This window comes from Artemia franciscana, chromosome 21, assembly GCF_032884065.1.
Source record: "Artemia franciscana chromosome 21, ASM3288406v1, whole genome shotgun sequence".
NCBI classification, from domain to species: domain Eukaryota; kingdom Metazoa; phylum Arthropoda; class Branchiopoda; order Anostraca; family Artemiidae; genus Artemia; species Artemia franciscana.
In genome coordinates, this window is record NC_088883.1 from 30,699,568 (window position 1) to 30,720,124 (window position 20,557).

General features: G+C 33.7%; 3 protein-coding genes across 5 annotated transcripts in view; 1 reads left to right on the forward strand and 2 right to left on the reverse strand.

Annotated features, from left to right (window-relative positions):
* LOC136040725 (serine/threonine-protein phosphatase 6 regulatory ankyrin repeat subunit B-like) overlaps window positions 1–8,126 on the reverse strand; it is a 34,003-nt gene extending 25,877 nt beyond the window's left edge. Inside the window, exons 1-2 of the mRNA XM_065725030.1 lie at window positions 4,949–8,126; window positions 3,938–4,203 (exon numbers count right to left, since the gene is read on the reverse strand). Coding sequence (XP_065581102.1) covers window positions 3,938–4,203; window positions 4,949–8,126 — 3,444 coding nt within the window. The remainder of the gene's footprint in view (window positions 1–3,937; window positions 4,204–4,948) is intronic.
* LOC136040871 (uncharacterized) overlaps window positions 1–20,557 on the forward strand; it is a 685,992-nt gene that overhangs the window by 394,894 nt on the left and 270,541 nt on the right. The window lies entirely within an intron of this gene.
* Window positions 1–20,557, reverse strand: part of LOC136040869 (frizzled-5-like) — a 445,049-nt gene that overhangs the window by 392,714 nt on the left and 31,778 nt on the right. The gene's annotated exons all lie outside the window — the stretch shown is intronic.

Below are 20,557 nucleotides of genomic sequence, written 5' to 3' on the forward strand. Positions count from 1 at the left end.
ATTTGACTTGGGGTTGACGTTTCGCACGCGTCATTGATGCAGTTATCCCAGTGTTGGTCATTCTCCAATAAATTCAGAGCTTGGCATGCACTACGGTAAGTGTCATGTATAGTACCATTTACAGTCCTCAAATACTCAAAGGATGTCGGACCGGGTACATTCACCAAAAGCAGGCGTAGAAAGAAGCATTCATGTTGATTGGGGTGAACGGTGTAGAGTCTTCCTATCGTGGTATCTTTGAAGATGGTAGGTTGGCCGTCGACTGACTTACCCTGTTTTCGACGTTCAAATACTTTATTTTTAGTATTCCACGTGTAATACGAAGGCACTTCAGTATACAGCAGTTTTTTCGCAAAAGAATCATTTTTGCAAAGCGAAAAAAAAGCTGTTAATGTTGTATCCGGTGGATTCAGGACTCTTTGTTGCACGTTGGTTTCCATGAAATAAACACGTTGACCATTCTGTAAATGTACCGCTAAGTGAACAACAGCTGGACTACGTTCATGTATCGGAAATGAAAGAATTCGCCAAACAGCTTCATTACTGCTTATGTATCTTCCAGCCTGATATTCTACGATTTCATCGAAATCTTTGATTTCGGACTGCAAGCCAAAAACTGCCATGTCACTGCCTTTGTTGACGTATTTACATATATATTTGATTGCCTTTACGGAGTTACAGTATTCAACGTTTATGTGTGCATTAAATGTTTTTGATAATAAAGGGGAATATGGAACAACCCACTGGTTATCTACTTCGATGGTGGTACCGTTACGCTTCTTTATTATTGCTGTTTTACCGCCATCTTCAGTAGATCTTCTTCTATATTGTGGGTAACCATCATTGCCAGTAATTGTTTTGGGTACTAAAAGTCGAGGATATTGCTTTGTGCACCTTCCTTTGGCCATGCATGGTGAATTTTCGTTCAGTGCACCGCAAGGTCCATGTATCATATTTTTTACAATAATATCATGTAACCCCTTATCGACATTTTTATCAGGTATTTCAGCGGAAATCACATCATCAATTTCGTTTGAAGTAATTTTTTTATGTAGCCAGATTAGTATATGTGCGTGTGGCAAACCTCGTTTTTGCCATTCCACTGAGTACATCCAGCATCGCACTGACCCAAACACTTCATGTTTTACAAGGTAGTTTATCAGTGATTTCAACTTTTGCCGGAAGACACGTGCCGTAATGTCATGCCTATGAACCGCCGATTGTCCTTGAAGTAAAAGCTGCAGTATCTCGTCCCAAGATTGATTACATGTAAATGTAATAAATAAATCTGGACGACCATAGAGACGAACATACGCAATAGCATCTTGCGCATATTCATACATATGACGGGGACTGCCAACATATGACGAAGGTAAAATTGTTAATCTTCCAACGTTTGTGGTATTACCGTCATTTATAACTGCATCTCGCAAATGAATGTATTGTTCAGAGCGGAGCTTGGTCTGATTCAGGCGGATATATAGCAAACGTTCTGATTCAATTTTAGCATACATATCAACCATAAATTGGTGAAACAATTCACGGCATTTTAAAATATAATTTTCTTCATCCTGCCGAATCATTAGTCTATAGGAATAATAATGCATTGCACTGCATTTCTTATTCATTTCTTTGTTAGTGGCTGGATTCATCAATTTAATATTAAAGTGATAGCCGTCGGCTCCATCCCAAAAAATGATAGGATATTGTAGGGCATCGTAGCATCGATGAGTTTCAGCAATTCTTAACAACTGAGCGTTTCGCTTATGTAGAATAATATCTCGAGGTAAAAACTGATCACCGACCATAACGATTGCCACTTCGTCGATAGTCGGAGCATTGTATCTACGCACATGTTGGCCAGGAGGCGTTTTGTCAGTGGAAATAACAATTTTATGAGTATCAGTAGGCATCAAATCGATGGCTGTTTTGAACAGACGCACTAACTTATTATTTTCGTGGAAAAGATGTTGCAATTGGGAAACGATTGTCCTTTCAACGTTGGGAGAAATTTCGCAACGTGCATTCAATTCAGAATTTCTATCACTGATGAAGTACAATTGTAAAAATTTATGATTCTCGCCTGAGAATGGTAGAAGGGACCCTGCTTTATGATAAATTTGCCCTTTTACTTTGAAAGTAGACATAAATTGATCTGGATTTTCGATTTGGGCTCCAAACGACGTCATTTGGAAACATGAGTTGTATTGTCTGATTTTTGACAAAAAACGCTTAGATTCTGACGTAGTTCCAGTAAGGAAAGTCTTCAATGGCTCTGGTGGTGCAGCCAATAGAGGAAGTTTAACTTTTCCTGAGGCGCAACACATTCCCATTGTTTCACCATTGAATTTCAAGGCCTTGCAATAGGGACAAATTTTAGACATTGTCCCGATTTGAACACATCTACTCAAGCTATAATCATCGACTGGGTTGTACCTGAATGCCAGGCGATAACTTTCAGATTGCTCTGATTCCTCGGCACGCTTTCTTTTCTTACTTTCTCTATCAGCAGCAAGCCTGTTTCCCTGCTGGTCTTTTGATTCCTCGGCACGCCTTCTTTTTTCACTTTCTCTTTTAGCAGCAAGTCTGCTTCTGCGTTGCTCTGGTAGTTCCTCGGCATGCTTTCTGTTCTTTCTTTCTCTATAAGCCTCAAGCCTGTTTCCCTGCTGGTCTTTTGATTCCTCGGCACGCCTTCTTTTTTCACTTTCTCTTTTAGCAGCAAGTCTGCTTCTGCGTTGCTCTAGTAGTTCCTCGGCACGCCTTCTTTTTTCACTTTCTCTTTTAGCAGCAAGTCTGCTTTCGCGTTGCTCTGGTAGTTCCTCGGCACGCTTTCTTTTCTGACTTTCTCTATCAGCAGCAAGTTTTTTGGCATAGACTCTTTGATCATCTTCATCAGTCATTATAAACTTAAGCATTAATAGAATTCTACGCGAACATACGCCTTATATAACTTGAATGACGTCACGCCTTCAAAGCAAAAATGATGGCAGCTAATTTCATGACGTCAGCCGAAACATGACGGCGAACATATGTCTTATATAACTTGAATGACGTCACCTTCAAAGCAAAAATGATGGCAACTAATTTCATGACGTCAGCCGAAACATGACGTCACCTGATCCATCCACAGATCCACAGACAACTTATTTTTATATATATAGATAGATAAGATATAGATGTCCCGATCGTGATTTTTGTCCGGGTGTGCCAGTCTGTAATTTCTCTTTGAGGTTCCCGGTCGTCATTTATATTCCCTGTGTCCCGGTCGTCATTTGTGTCCCGGTATGTAATTTCATCAGTTGAAAAACATGACGTCAGTCGAAACAACTTCATGACGCATACAGCTCAATCCTTATAATGACGTCAGTCGAGAAACATGACGTCAGTCGACACACACACACAGACAACTTGTTTTTATATATATAGATATATACGTACACACACACACACACACACACACACACACACACACACACACACACACACACACACACACACGCACACACACACACACACACACACACACAAACACACACACATATATATATATATATATATATATATATATATATATTTTATCTTCTATTTTTAGCCGACTGCCCAGTTGTTTGAAGCTTTGGCACTGGATTATTATTATTTTTTTGTAAGGTCAGGGCTGCTCATCTCATCTCCTCCTCTGTGGCTTCTATCTCTTGGCCTACTTTCTCATATTCATACTTAGTAATCAGCACGGGCTTTTCCTTGTAGGTTCTCTGTTTTATATGATAAATCATATGATTGATACGATACTTTTGTCTACTAATCAGTGCTTCTCTCTCTTCTATTATGAATGGGATTTTCTATTCTGTAAACTTCCAAGATGTTTTTCATTTTCTGATACCGTATGATTTTAAACAAGGGTAAAAAATAGTGGTTCTAATAGCTTGTTATTTATTACAAGCAGTAGATCTTTAATAATTCCAGCTCTGTTTGTATCTTGCATTATCAATTGGTACCATTGATCTGTGTTACTTATCGGTCCCGAAATTATATCTTGTATATCTTGTGCCACTTTAGGATCAAATATAGGCACTGAGGGCTTAGGAGGCATCCTTAATACTGGAAAATTGGGCTTAGCAACTTCTTGTCTCTTAAATATCCCACGTGGAGAGTCCCCAGTATTTGGACATTCCCCACTACTAATTATTTGTTGGTGGCTTGGTGCTGTTTCATAATATGAAATAAAATAAATAAAAATATTATTTTAGTCCATTGTCATTTCATGAGAATTGAACAGTAAAAAACAGGTAGAAGGACTAGAGAAATGTCAAATTTTCAATGTTTCAGTAATTTGATTATGAACTAGAGTTAATGCAATTTATTATTCGTTTCTTTTTGGGTTTCTTGAGCCCTAGATTAAAAAATAAAGTATCGTAAAATTAATTGAAGTACACTTTTTTGCTGTTCAAAAGAGACATGTTGATTCTAGATTTGGGAAAATAATATTTACTTTGAAAATAAAATTTCAAATAATGCTTGAAAATAAATAAATCAGAGACCCTGTATGAAGTTTTGACGTTTTATGACTTTTTATTGCTATCAAAAATCATGTTTAAAGCACTCCTTCTCCTAACCCAAATCCTCGTACTTTTGTTGTATTCAATAGTATAATCACAAAAGTCAGAAAATTTATTACAAAAATTGTTTCTGTAAAAAAATAATCTTTTAAAACTTATAAGTTCATCCTTATAAGCTAGATAATTTTTCAAATTTTTCGGAATGCCCAAAATATTGTAGGACATTTGGAAATCGCGTGCAGTTTTATTTATTACGTCCCGGCAAATTGATTTCAACATATAAGGATGAAAAACTGCGTTATTTTCTGAAAGATATTTAGCCACGCCGTAGATATTTAGCCAAGAAGCAAGCATTAAAGGTGTCTCATTATTTGTGTTTAAAGAATTCATGCCTGCACCCTTTGACACTAGCAACTCACACACATCCAAGTGACCGTTCTGTGCGGCAAGATGTAAAGGAGTTGACTTGCTAGAATTTAAAGCATCTATTGTAGCGCCATTTGAAATCAATAGCTCACAGGCTCTTAGGTTTCCAGACGAAGCAGCATAATGTAGAGGTGTTTCATTCATAAAGTCAATGGCATCTATTGTAGCACCGTTTGAAATCAGTAGTAGAGAAATGTCTAAATCTTCAATGTCTACAGCAATATGTAAAGGCGTTTGATTACATGAATTTATGGTATCTATTCTAGCACCCTTTGAAATTAGTAGTTGACAATAATCAAGAAACATCAACTCAACAGCTACATGTAAAGGCGTTTCACAGAAGGAATCTACGTTATCTATTGTAGCACCCTTTGAAATTAGTAGCTGACAAATTTCAAAATTCCATTCATCCGCAACAGCTCTATGTAAAGGTGTTTTTTTCTCAAAATCTATGGCATCTATTTTCGCACCCTTAGAAATCAATAGCTGACATACATTTAGATTTCCAGTCTCCGCCGCTCTATGTAAAGGTGTTTTTTTCTCAAAATTTATGGCATCTATTGAAGCACCTTTTGAAATCAATAGCTGACAAATATCTAAATTTCCACACGCAGCAGCTTTATGTAAAGGTGTTTTTTTCCCAGAATTTATGGCATCTATTGTCGCACCTTTAGAAATCAGTAGCTGACATATATTTAGATTACCAGTCTCAGCAGCTATATGTAAAGGTGTGTTTTTCCTAAAATTTATGGCATCTATGGGAGCACCCATTGAAATCAATAGCTGACAGATATTTAGATTTTCAGTCCAAACAGCAATATGTAAAGGCGTATCTTTCCGACATTTTTTGGCATCTACTGCAGCACCCTTTGAAATCAAAAGCTGACAAATATCTAGATTTGTACACTCAGCAGCAATATGTAAAGGTGTTTTTTTCTCAGAATCTATGGCATCTATTGCAGCACCGTTTGAAATCAATAACTGACAAATATCTATTTTTCCAAACGCAACAGCTATATGTAAAGGCGTTCGATTAAAATACCCACAGGCATCTATTGTCGCACCCTTAGAAATCAATAGCTGACATATATTTAGATTTTCAGTCATAGCAGCTTCATGTAAAGGTGTGTCTTTCCAAGAATTTTTGGCATCTATTGCAGCACCCTTTAAAATCAATAGCTGACAAATATCTAGATTTCCATTCACAACAGCTCTATGTAAAGGTGTATTTTTCTCAGAATCTAATGCATCTATTGCAGCACCCTTTGAAATCAGCAACTGACACATGTCTAGATATCCTTTCATAACAGATGTATGTAAAGGTGTTTGTTTATAAGAATTTTTGGCATCTAGCTTAGCACCATTTGAAATTAGTAGTTGACAAGTATCATTATTTCCGGTCTCAGCAGCTATATGTAAAGGTGTTCTACTCTCATTATCTTTGACATATATTGAAGCACCTTTTGAAATCAGTAGCTGACACATATCTAGATATCCTTTCATAACAGCTATATGTAAAGGTGTTTGTTTATAAGAATTTTTGGCATATAGTTTAGCACCCTTTGAAATTAGTAGTTGACAAGTATCTATATTTCCGGTCTCAGCAGCTATATGTAAAGGGGTTCTACCCTCACTATCTTTGACATCTATTGCATCCCCCTTTGAAATCAGTAGCTGACACATATCTAGATATCCTTTCATAACAGCTATATGTAAAGGTGTTTGTTTATAAGAATTTTTGGCATATAGTTTAGCACCCTTTGAAATTAGTAGTTGACAAGTATCTATATTTCCGGTCTCAGCAGCTATATATAAAGGGGTTCTACCCTTACTATCTTTGACATCTATTGTAGCACCCATTGAAATAAGTAGCTGACACATATCTAGATATCCTTTCATAACCACTATATGTAAAGGTGTTTGTTTATAAGAATTTTTGGCATCTAGTTTAGCACCCTTTGAAATTAGTAGTTTACAAGTATCTTTATTTCCGTTCTCAGCAGCTATATGTAAAGGTGTTCTACCCTCATTACCTTTGACATCTATTGCAGCACCCTTTGAAACCAGTAGCTGACCCATATCTAGATATCCTTTCATAACAGCTATATGTAAAGGTGTTTGTTTATAAGAATTTTTGGCATCTAGTTTAGCACCCTCTGAAATTAGTAGTTTACAAGTATCTTTATTTCCGGTCTCAGCAGCTATATGTAAAGGTGTTCTACTCTCATTATCTTTGACATCTATTGAAGCACCTTTTGAAATCAGTAGCTGACACATATCTAGATATCCTTTCATAACAGCTATATGTAAAGGTGTTTGTTTATAAGAATTTTTGGCATATAGTTTAGCACCCTTTGAAATCAGTAGTTGACAAGTTTCTATATTTCCTCTCTCAGCAGCTATATGTAAAGGGGTTCTACCCTCACTATCTTTGACATCTATTGCATCACCCTTTGAAATCAGTAGCTGACACATATCTAGATATCCTTTCATAACAGCTATATGTAAAGGTGTTTGTTTATAAGAATTTTTGGCATATAGTTTAGCACCCTTTGAAATTAGTAGTTGACAAGTATCTATATTTCCGGTCTCAGCAGCTATATGTAAAGGGGTTCTACCCTTACTATCTTTGACATCTATTGTAGCACCCATTGAAATAAGTAGCTGACACATATCTAGATATCCTTTCATAACCGCTATATGTAAAGGTGTTTGTTTATAAGAATTTTTGGCATCTAGTTTAGCACCCTTTGAAATTAGTAGTTTACAAGTATCTTTATTTCCGTTCTCAGCAGCTATATGTAAAGGTGTTCTACCCTCATTACCTTTGACATCTATTGCAGCACCCTTTGAAACCAGTAGCTGACACATATCTAGATATCCTTTCATAACAACTATATGTAAAGGTGTTTGTTTATAAGAATTTTTGGCATCTAGCTTAGCACCCTTTGAAATTAGTAGTTGACAAGTGTCTATATTTCCGGTCTCAGCAGCAATATGTAAAGTTGCTCTACCTCCATTATCTTTGACATTTCTTGTAGCAACATTTGAAATCAAAACTTTTCTAAGCTTGGTAGGTACAACATTTTCACCTTTGTCCTCTTCGTTACGTGAACGTTTATTTTGCATTGATATGTTCGGCATGGTTTTCTGTAATAAATTGAGGTGACCTTACTTAAGCTTTTATTTATATTGGTATTTTACGTCATAACAAATTACGTCATTATGGTAAGCCAGAAAGATATTCAACGTCATAGTGTTTTTAAGTTTTAGCTTGACGTTTTTATGATTTTAACATATATGAAGTCATTTTTAAATTATTACATCTTGTAGATGCATCTTCTGTCAAAAATATATCACACACAGAAAAAATGTTTGGCTTTTAAGGTGAATATGGCAAAGGACGAACCTCATTTGAAACTGAAGTCATCACTTTTATTTAATAAAACACCATATATAGTTGTATCCTACGATTATGACGTCATTCATGATAACGACAAAAAATTATGCTGTATTTTTGATACTGTATGCTGTGATACTGTATATAACAAAAAATTATGTTATATTTGGCGAAAAACCCTTTTTATTTCAAATATTATATCTGAGAACTTACCAAAGATGTTAATATCTATTAAAATGCATTTTAAAACAGCTCTCTATGATGTTCCAGTGCCCTACTAATTGCGGAGATGGAAAACAAATAGAAAAAAGAGGACACGTCAGTGCTACCTATGCAATTAATTATTTATTATGTCGTTAAAGCCGGAGGACTGTAAGTTCCACGGATATACTTTTCAGCCATAGTGGATTCAATCGTATGCTTTTCATTTTGATTCGGCATTTTTTTTTTGGGGGGGGGGGGGTTTCAAGCTAAGTTTCTTAAGGCTTTTAAATTTGCTTTCAAAATAACATTTACTATTAAGACTAACTTAAATAACAGTTATTCATGGTATTCGGCTTGAATTCAGATAGAATTGAATATTTTTCTCACTAAATTTTTTGCTTTAAGTTCGTTTTCTGATTTTTGGTTACTATGGACGTTGTTTCACTGTTTACTGGGAGGCAGCAACTACTGCAATTATGACATTCCCTGAAAATTTCAACTTATTACCCTGTGATGTTCCTACAGTATTTTTTATACCTCATTCTGACAACCTTCATCTACATAGTCTAATGTGATTTAATTTAACATCTCCCTCACAAATCTTAAAAAGTTTTTCCTTAATTACATCTCCCTTTTTGAAGACCCAGGATCCCTAAGTCAAATCTTATTTGTAAAGAAAGGGATAAAATTGCATGGTTTACAGTCCTTGCCTTAGCAGCTATGTGAGTTATGGCATTTCTCAGGGTATAGTGAATTCACTATAAGGGTATAGTTAAATTGTTTAATTTTAATACTAAACCATCTGATTACATCTGACTTCCCAAATCGTCTAATTCATTCGAATTGGACAACTTTAAAAGTTTTACGGTTTCCCACGGTTATTTATATTTTTCATTTTCATTTTCTCTTGTGTCTTTTATCAAATTTTGCAACTCTTACCAACCTATTATGCACTGCTCAGCGTGAAGTCCTTCGTATTTTCCACTTTTCATAAAATCTTGTCCTTGCCAGCAGGCTACTTTTTAGGACAGAAAGAAACAAAACAAATAAAATGCTTCAATCAGGATAAAAATTAGTAAACCTTTCAAGAAGATGAAAATCATTAATATTCTTTTACAATACTGGATATATTCCTGTGAACTGAATCAAATTTCTAAAAATAATCTAAAAAAAAAAATCTAAAAAATCGCTAAGAGCCTGAATATTTGGGGACGACTTAGCAAAGTTCCAGTCCAGCTACAAAGTTTATTTGTTACTTTTAAAAAGAAGGTAAATTACAAGCCATGAAATTTATCCACACCTTTTCTAAAACATTTAACGTTTTTTAATATACAGGTTCCTTTATGAATAACGAATATGAACTCATTTATTAGCAACAAAACATTGCGACTAACTTTTCTTACAATGTTTAAAATAATGGTAAAGCCATTGAAAGAAATAAAAAGCAAAACAATAGACGAAGAACATGGATAATACCAAATTAAAGAAATTGTCCATATTACCGATTGAAAAGTTGGCAGGTGACAAAAGATGATGAAAAAAACAATTTTTAGAAAACAAAACTAGTGATAAATAGAAGCAGCGTCATCAATCCATTACATACTTATAAATACAGGAAATGATTCTTCATATTGATTGAGATAATTTTTATCTATTACATTTACCAAAAGCTTATTTGACATTTCAGCTTTATTTTCGGGGAGTCCCATTAGAAAAGGCAGCAGAAACTGACATTCAGTGGACATTCATTTGAGTTGTATTTTTGCTTTGTTGCTGAGCTTACATATTTTATTCCATAAGGACAATTCTTACAAAAACGGAAAATAAGAGCTCGTCACGAGATCTTTCTAAATATCAAAATTCATTTAGATCCGATTACCCGCTCGTAAGTTGAAAATACCTCAATTTTTCCTCTCCCTTCAGCCCCCCAGATGGTAGAATCGGGAAAAACGACTTTATCAAGTCAATTTGTGCACCTCCCTGGCACACCTACCAGTTTTCATCGTCTTAGCACGTCCAGAAGCACCAAACACGCCAAAGCACTGAACCCCACCCCCTAACTCCTCCAAAGAGAGCGGACCTAGTTTGGGTACATCAATCACGTATCTACGACATTTGCTTATTCTACCCACCAAGTTTCACCCTGATCTTTCCATTTTAAGTGTTTTCCAATATTTCCGGTTTCCCCCTCCAACTCCCCCAAATGTCAACAGATCTGGTCAGGATTTGAAATAAGAGCTCTGAGACATCAGCTCCTTCTAAATATTAAATTTCATTAAGATCTGGTCACCCATTCTTAACTTAAAAATACCTAAATTTTTCTAATTTTTCCAAATTAATAATCACCACTCTCCCGAAGAGAACGGATCCGTTCCAATCATATCAATCACGTATCTATAACTTGTACTTATTTTTCGCATCAAGTTTCATCCCAATCTCCACACTATAAGCGTTTTCCAAGATTTTTCCCCCTCCAGCCGTCCATGCCCCCGGATCCAATTTGAATTGAAAATAGAGCATCTGAGACATAAGATTCTTCAATATATCAAGGTTCATTAAGATCCGATCACCCAGTCGTAAGATACCTTGATTTTACGTTTTCCAAGAATATCAGTTTCCCCCTCCAACTCCCTCCAATGTCACTGGATCTGGTTGGGATTTAAAAAGAGAGTTCTTAAGGACAATATCCTTCTAAATATCAAATATCATTAGGACCTGGTTACCTGTTCGAAAGTTACAAATACGTAATTTTTTCTAATTTTTCCGAATTAGATCTGATCACTCCTTTGCAAGTTATAAATACCTCATTTTTTTCAGAATTAACCCCTCCCCCCAGATTCCACAAAGAGAGTGGATCCGTTATGGTTATGTCAATCACGTATCTAGGATTTTCGCTTATTTTTCCCACTAAGTTTCATCCCGATCCCTCCAATCTAAGCTTTTTCCAAGATTTTAGGTTCCCCCACCCCAATTTCACCGGATCTAGTTGGGATTTCAAATAAGAGATCTGAGACACGATATCCTTCCATTAAGATCCGATCACCCGTTTGTCAGTTAAAAATGCCTAATTTTTTCTAATTGTTCTGATTTACCGTGCCACACCTCCCCCCCCCCCCCAGATCATCGAATTGGGGAAATGACAATTTCATCTAGTCTGGTTCCTAATACGCGTGCCAAATTTCATAGTCCTAGCTTACCTTGAAGTACCTAAACTAACAGAACCGGGACAGACAGAGAGACCGACCGACCGACAGAATTTGCGATCGCTATATGTCACTTTGTAGATACTAAGTGCCATTAAAAATTAGGACTAAAGGTATGTAAGGTTTCAGACACTTCTCAATTCTTATTCAAAGTGTTAAATTTGGTCAATGATACTCTCCTCTTCCTATAATAACAATATTTTTCTCTTAAAACTTCATAAACAGCAATAGCTTCTCTTAGTCAATTAAGTATTATCATGAAAAGTAATCTGATTTAGACAAGAATCAGTAAATTACTTCTATTTTTATTTTGAAATCAAAACTGCTTTATAACTGTGGTAGTTGGAATTTTGCGTAAATACTAATCACAACAGTATGATATTTGCTCATTCCCCAAACTGTGGAAATGCTTTTGGGCTGTCACCTGTCCACGGACTCTCACCTTTCTGAGGAGTACCTATTACCAAACGTTTCAAAATGTTTTTGTCCTCTATTCCTATATATATTATATTCCTTTAGTCCTAGATATATAATAAAATACTTGAGAACTTCATTTGTTTTTGTATGTAGGCTTAAATCCTGGGTACAGAGCTCCCGACTGCCAAGCCTAAAAAGAAAAATTATTAGCAAAAAACAAGGATATGTGCCTGAAAAGTGATTCATTATGCTCTCTCATATATATATATATATATATATATATATATATATATATATATATATATATATATATATATATATATATATATATATATATCTATATACATATATATATATATATATATATATATATATATATATATATATATATATATATACATATATATATATATATAATTAAGGATGTATATATATAATATATATATATATATATATTTATATATATATATATATATATATATATATAAATAAGTTGTCTGTCTGTGGATCAGGTGACGTCATGTTTCTGTGTCGACTGACGTCATGAAGTTAGTTGTCGTCATTTTTGCTATGACGGTGACGTCATTAAAGATATTTAATCATGAAGTTAGTTGTCGTCTTTTTTGCTATAACGGTGACGTCATTAAAGATATTTAAGACATATATGTTCACGTAGAAATCTATTAATGTTTAAGTTTAAAATGACTGATGAACTTACAATGGCAAAAGCCGATGAAAATGCTCAAAGAGTCTATGCCAAAAAACTTGCTGCTGATAGAGAAAGTCAGAAAAGAAAGCGTGCCGAGGAATCAAAAGAACAGCAAGGAAACAGGCTTGAGGCTGATAGAGAAAGAAAGAACAGAAAGCGTGCCGAGGAACTACCAGAGCAACGCGAAAGCAGACTTGCTGCTAAAAGAGAAAGTGAAAAAAGAAGGCGTGCCGAGGAATCACAAGAACAGCAAGAAATCAGGCTTGTTGCTGATAGAGAAAGTAAGAAAAGAAAGCGTCCCGAGGAATCACAAGAACAGCAAGAAATCAGGCTTGCTGCTGATAGAGAAAGTAAGAAAAGAAAGCGTGCCGAGGAATCAGAGCAATCTGAAAGTTATCGCCTGGCATTCAGGTACAGCCCAGTCGATGATTATAGCTTGAGTAGATGTGTTCAAATCGGGACAATGTCTAAAATTTGTCCCTATTGCAAGGCCTTGAAATTCAATGGTGAAACAATGGGAATGTGTTGCGCCTCAGGAAAAGTTAAACTTCCTCTATTGGCTGCACCACCAGAGCCATTGAAGACTTTCCTTACTGGAACTACGTCAGAATCTAAGCGTTTTTTGTCAAAAATCAGAAAATACAACTCATGTTTCCAAATGACGTCGTTTGGAGCCCAAATCGAAAATCCAGATCAATTTATGTCTACTTTCAAAGTAAAAGGGCAAATTTATCATAGAGCAGGGTCCCTTCTACCATTCTCAGGCGAGAATCATAAATTTTTACAATTGTACTTCATCAGTGATAGAAATTCTGAATTGAATGCACGTTGCGAAATTTCTCCCAACGTTGAAAGGACAATCGTTTCCCAATTGCAACATCTTTTCCACGAAAATAATAATTTAGTGCGTCTGTTCAAAACAGCCATCGATTTGATGCCTACTGATACGCATAAAATTGTTATTTCCGCTGACAAAACGCCTCCTAGCCAACATGTGCGTAGATACAATGCTCCAACTATCGACGAAGTGGCAATCGTTATGGTCGGTGATCAGTTTTTACCTCGAGATATTATTCTTCATAAGCGAAACGCTCAGTTGTTAAGAATTGCTGAAACTCATCGATGCTACGATGCCCTACAATATCCTATCATTTTTTGGGATGGAGCCGACGGCTATCACTTTAATATTAAATTGATGAATCCAGCCACTAACAAAGAAATGAATAAGAAATGCAGTGCAATGCATTATTATTCCTATAGACTAATGATTCGGCAGGATGAAGAAAATTATATTTTAAAATGCCGTGAATTGTTTCACCAATTTGTCGTTGATATGTACGCTAAAATTGAATCAGAACGTTTGCTATATATCCGCCTGAATCAGACCAAGCTCCGCTCTGAACAATACATTCATTTGCAAGATGCAGTTATAAATGACGGTAATACCACAAACGTTGGAAGATTAACAATTTTACCTTCGTCATATGCTGGCAGTCCCCGTCATATGCATGAATATGCTCAAGATGCTATTGCGTATGTTCGTCTCTATGGTCGTCCAGATTTATTTATTACATTTACATGTAATCAATCTTGGGACGAGATACTGCAGCTTTTACTTCAAGGACAATCGGCGGTTCATAGGCATGACATTACGGCCCGTGTCTTCCGGCAAAAGTTGAAATCACTGATAAACTACATAGTAAAACTTGAAGTGTTTGAGTCAGTGCGATGCTGGATGAACTCAGTGGAATGGCAAAAACGAGGTTTGCCACACGCACATATACTAATCTGGCTACATAAAAAAATTACTTCGAACGAAATTGATGATGTGATTTCCGCTGAAATACATGATAAAAATGTCGATAAGGGGTTACATGATATTATTGTAAAAAATATGATACATGGACCTTGCCGTGCACTGAACGAAAATTCACCATGCATGGCCAAAGGAAGGTGCACAAAGCAATATCCTCGACTTTTAGTATCAAACACAATTACTGGCAATGATGGTTACCCACAATATAGAAGAAGATCTACTGAAGATGGCGGTAAAACAGCAATAATAAAGAACCGAAACGGTACCACCATCGAAGTAGATAACCAGTGGGTTGTTCCATATTCCCCATTATTATCAAAAACATTTAATGCACACATAAACGTTGAATACTGTAACTCCGTAAAGGAAATCAAATACATATGTAAATACGTCAACAAAGGCAGTGACATGGCAGTTTTTGGCTTGCAGCCCGAAATCAAAGATTTCGACGAAATCGTACAATATCAGGCTGGAAGATACATAAGCAGTAATGAAGCTGTTTGGCGAATTTTTTCATTTTCGATACATGAACGTAGTCCAGCTGTTGTTCACTTAGCGGTACATTTACAGAATGGTCAACGTGTTTATTTCACGGAAACCAGCACACAAAGAGCCCTGAATCCACCGGATACAACATTAACAGCTTTTTTTCGCTCAGCAATGCAAACTTATTATTTGGGATGAGTGCATAATGGCACACAAAAAATCGCTCGAGGCCCTGGATCAATGCTTGAAAGATTTGAGAGGGAAGTCGAAACCCTTTGGCAGCACATTAATATTGCTTGCGGGAGATTTCAAGCAAACATTACCTATAATACCTAGATCAACTCCTGCAGACGAAATGAATGCTTGCCTGAAAAATTCTAATTTATGGGCACACGTAAAAATATTAAAATTAACTACAAACATGCGTGTCCGATTGCAAAACGATGACTCTGGTCAAACATTTTCAGATCAATTGCTGGCAATTGGAAACGGAAAGCTCCCAGTAGACTCAATTTCAGGACGTATACACCTACCTGCTGATTTCTGTAATTTAGTGACGTCCAAAAATGAATTGATTGAAAAAGTATTTCCGAATATTCTAAACAATTATAAAAATAATAAATGGCTAAGTGAAAGAGCGATTCTTGCACCCAAAATTATAGACGTCCACGAAATCAACAATATTGTTTTGACCAAGATCCCGAGACCAGGCAGTCCTTTACAAGTCAGTCGACACAGTTTTGGAACCAAATGAAGCGGTTAATTATCCATCTGAATTTTTAAATTCCATAGATCTTTCAGGGTTTCCACCACACGTGCTACAACTAAAAATAGGCGTACCAATAATACTTTTAAGAAATATCAACCCACCAAAGCTTTGCAATGGCACGCGACTTGCCGTAAAAAAAAAATGGAAAACCTAATAGAGGCCACAATCTTGACAGGGCCTTTTGAGGGTGAGGCTGTTCTTATTCCTCGCATTCCCATGATTCCAACGGATCTGCCTTTTCAATTTAAAAGATTGCAATTCCCAATTCGATTAGCATTTGCAATCACCATTAACAAAGCTCAAGGTCAATCATTAGAAAAATGTGGTATAGATCTTAATACTGATTGTTTTTCCCATGGACAATTGTACGTTGCATGTTCGAGGGTCGGTAAACCTGACAATCTATTTATATGCAGCGACAATTGGACAGCGAAGAATGTTGTATATTCGCAAGTTTTACGCAGTTAATTTGTATTGTATCTATCTATCTATCTATCTATATAAAAACGAGTTGTGTGTATGCATGTTTGTTTGTTTGTAAAAAGAGCGTTTGCATATGACGTCATTATTAGTACATACGGCTTTGTATATGCACAGACAATGGGAAAGCCAAGAAAGTTGTATATTCGCAATTTTTACGTAGTTTGAAACACATATATAAATCTATCTATATTCACAGGTGGGACACAGGGACACAACTACAATGGCGCGTAACTAATCTGGCGCGTAACGACTTACGCGCGCAGGGGGGCTTGGGGGGGCGCGAAGCGCCACCCCAACAGCTAGTATATATATATATATATATATACTAGCTGTTGGGGTGGCGCTTCGCGCCACCCCAACACCTAGTTGGTGGGGGCGCTTCGCGCCCCCCCCAAGCCCCCCCGCGCGCGTAAGTCGTTACGCGCCATAATAGTTACGCGCCATTGTAGTTGTGTCCCTATGTCCCACCTGTGAATATAGATATATATATATATATATATATATATATATATATATATATATATATATATATATATATATATATATATATATATATATATATATATGGTTTTAACTACGTAAAACTTGCGAATATACAACATTCTTTGCTGTCCCATTGTCTTTGCATATAAATAGATTGTCAGGTTTACCGACTCTTGAACATGCAACATATAATGGTCCATGGGAAAACAATCTGTATTCAGATCTATACCTCATGATTCTAATGATTGCCCTTGAGCTTTGTTGATGGTGATTGCTAATCGACCATTCCCTGTCCCGGTGTCCCGGTCGTCATTTATATCCCCCTGTTTCCCCCGGTGTCCCCGTTGTAGTTGTGTCCCTGTGTCCCGGTCGTCATTTATATTCCCTGTGTCCCGGTCGTCATTTGTATCCCGGTGTCCCGGTCTGTATATACATTCGTTTTTTAGTATTGTTTTTCTCCTTTATTTTTTTCCTTTTTTTTTTCTTTTTTAGTTTATTTAGATTTTTAGATTTTTTAGTTTTTTTATTAGTTTTTAGTTTTTTTTTCTTTTTAGTTTTTTTGTAGTTTTTACCTTCTTTTTAGTTTTGTTAGTTTTTTTTTTTACTTATGTCCTGGTCGTCATTTATACTCCCTGTGTCCCGGTGCTTTGTTGATTGCTAATCGAACATTCCTTTTGTCCTGGTCGCTTTCTCTTTGAGTGTCGTCATTTATTTTTTTCTTTTTTAGTTCTTTTAGTTTTTACCTTTTTTAGTTTTTTTTAGTTTTTTAGATGAAAATTTTTTTTAGTTTTTTCCTTTTTTTCTTTTTAGTTTTTTATTTTTTTTTACCTTTATTTTAGCTTATTTTTCAGTTTTTTCCTTTTTTTTAGTTTTTTTTTATTTTTTATTTTTTTTAGTTTTTTACCTTTTTTAGTTTTTTTATTTTTTTTAGTTTTTTAGCTTTTTTACTTTTTTTATTAGTTTTTAGTTTTTTTTGTAGTTTTTGCCTTTTTTTAGTTTTTTCAATTTTTTTTTTAGTTTTTTATTGGTTTTTACCTTTATTTTAGCTTATTTTTCAGTTTTTTCCTTTTTTTTAGTTTTTTTTAGTTTTTAGTTTTTTTAGTTTTTTACCTTTTTTTAGTTTTTTTAGTTTTTTTAGTTTTTTAGCTTTTTTATTTTTTTTATTAGTTTTTAGTTTTTTTTGTAGTTTTTGCCTTTTTTTAGTTTTTTTTTAGTTTTTTAGCGTTTTTATTAGTTTTTAGTTTTTTTGTAGTTTTTGCCTTTTTTTAGTTTTTTTCTTTTTAGTTTTGTTGTAGTTTTTACCTTCTTTTTAGTTTTGTTAGTTTTTTTTTTTACTTATGTCCTGGTCGTCATTTATACTCCCTGTGTCCCGGTGCTTTGTTGATTGCTAATCGAACATTCCTTTTGTCCTGGTCGCTTTCTCTTTGAGTGTCGTCATTTATTTTTTTCTTTTTTAGTTCTTTTAGTTTTTACCTTTTTTAGTTTTTTTTAGTTTTTTAGATGAAAATTTTTTTTAGTTTTTTCCTTTTTTTCTTTTTAGTTTTTAATTGGTTTTTACCTTTATTTTAGCTTATTTTTCAGTTTTTTCCTTTTTTTTAGTTTTTTTTATTTTTTATTTTTTTTAGTTTTTTACCTTTTTTTAGTTTTTTTAGTTTTTTTAGTTTTTTAGCTTTTTACTTTTTTTATTAGTTTTTAGTTTTTTTTGTAGTTTTTGCCTTTTTTGGTTTTTTCAGTTTTTTTTAGTTTTTTATTGGTTTTTACCTTTATTTTAGCTTATTTTTCAGTTTTTTCCTTTTTTTTAGTTTTTTTTTAGTTTTAGTTTTTTTAGTTTTTTACCTTTTTTTAGTTTTTTTAGTTTTTTAGCTTTTTTATTTTTTTTATTAGTTTTTAGTTTTTTTTGTAGTTTTTGCCTTTTTTTAGTTTTTTAGTTTTTTAGCTTTTTTATTAGTTTTTAGTTTTTTTTTGTAGTTTTTGCCTTTTTTTTAGTTTTTTTAGTTTTTTAGCTTTTTTATTTTTTTATTAGTTTTTAGTTTTTTTGGTAGTTTTTGCCTTTTTTTAGTTTTTTCAGTTTTGACGTCACCTGATCCAGTTTTTTCAGGTGACGTCACCTGATCCACAGATCCACACACAGACAACTTATTTTTATATCTATATATATAAAAATAAGTTGTCTGTCTGTCTGTCTGTGGATGGATCAGGTGACGTCACCTGAAAAAACTGGATCAGGTGAGGTCAAAACTGAAAAAACTAAAAAAAGGCAAAAACTACAAAAAAAACTAAAAACTAATAAAAAAAATAAAAAGCTAAAAAACTAAAAAAACTAAAAAAAGGCAAAAACTACAAAAAAAACTAAAAACTAATAAAAAAGCTAAAAAACTAAAAAAACTAAAAAAAGGCAAAAACTACAAAAAAAACTAAAAACTAATAAAAAAAATAAAAAAGCTAAAAAACTAAAAAACTAAAAAAACTAAAAAAAGGTAAAAAACTAAAAAAACTAAAAACTAAAAAAAACTAAAAAAAAGGAAAAAACTGAAAAATAAGCTAAAATAAAGGTAAAAACCAATAAAAAACTAAAAAAAAAACTGAAAAAACTAAAAAAAGGCAAAAACTACAAAAAAAACTAAAAACTAATAAAAAAAGTAAAAAAGCTAAAAAACTAAAAAAACTAAAAAAAAATAAAAAAAGGTAAAAAACTAAAAAAATAAAAAATAAAAAAAAATAAAAAAAAGGAAAAAACTGATAAATAAGCTAAAATAAAGGTAAAAACCAATAAAAAACTAAAAAGAAAAAAAGGAAAAAACTAAAAAAAAATTTCATCTAAAAATAAAAAAAACTAAAAAAGGTAAAAACTAAAAGAACTAAAAAAGAAAAAAATAAATGACGACACTCAAAGAGAAAGCGACCAGGACAAAAGGAATGTTCGAAAAAAAATAAAAAAGCTAAAAAACTAAAAAAACTAAAAAAAGGCAAAAACTACAAAAAAACTAAAAACTAATAAAAAAGCTAAAAAACTAAAAAAACTAAAAAAGGCAAAAACTACAAAAAAAACTAAAAACTAATAAAAAAAATAAAAAAGCTAAAAAACTAAAAAAACTAAAAAAACTAAAAAAGGTAAAAAACTAAAAAAACTAAAAACTAAAAAAACAAAAAAAGGAAAAAACTGAAAAATAAGCTAAAATAAAGGTAAAAACCAATAAAAAACTAAAAAAAAAACTGAAAAAACTAAAAAAAGGCAAAAACTACAAAAAAAACTAAAAACTAATAAAAAAATTAAAAAAGCTAAAAAACTAAAAAAACTAAAAAAACTAAAAAAAGGTAAAAAACTAAAAAAAATAAAAAATAAAAAAAAAACTAAAAAAAAGGAAAAAACTGAAAAATAAGCTAAAATAAAGGTAAAAACCAATAAAAAACTAAAAAGAAAAAAAGGAAAAAACTAAAAAAAATTTTCATCTCAAAATAAAAAAAACTAAAAAAGGTAAAAACTAAAAGAACTAAAAAAGAAAAAAATAAATGACGACACTCAAAGAGAAAGCGACCAGGACAAAAGGAATGTTCGATTAGCAATCAACAAAGCACCGGGACACAGGGAGTATAAATGACGACCA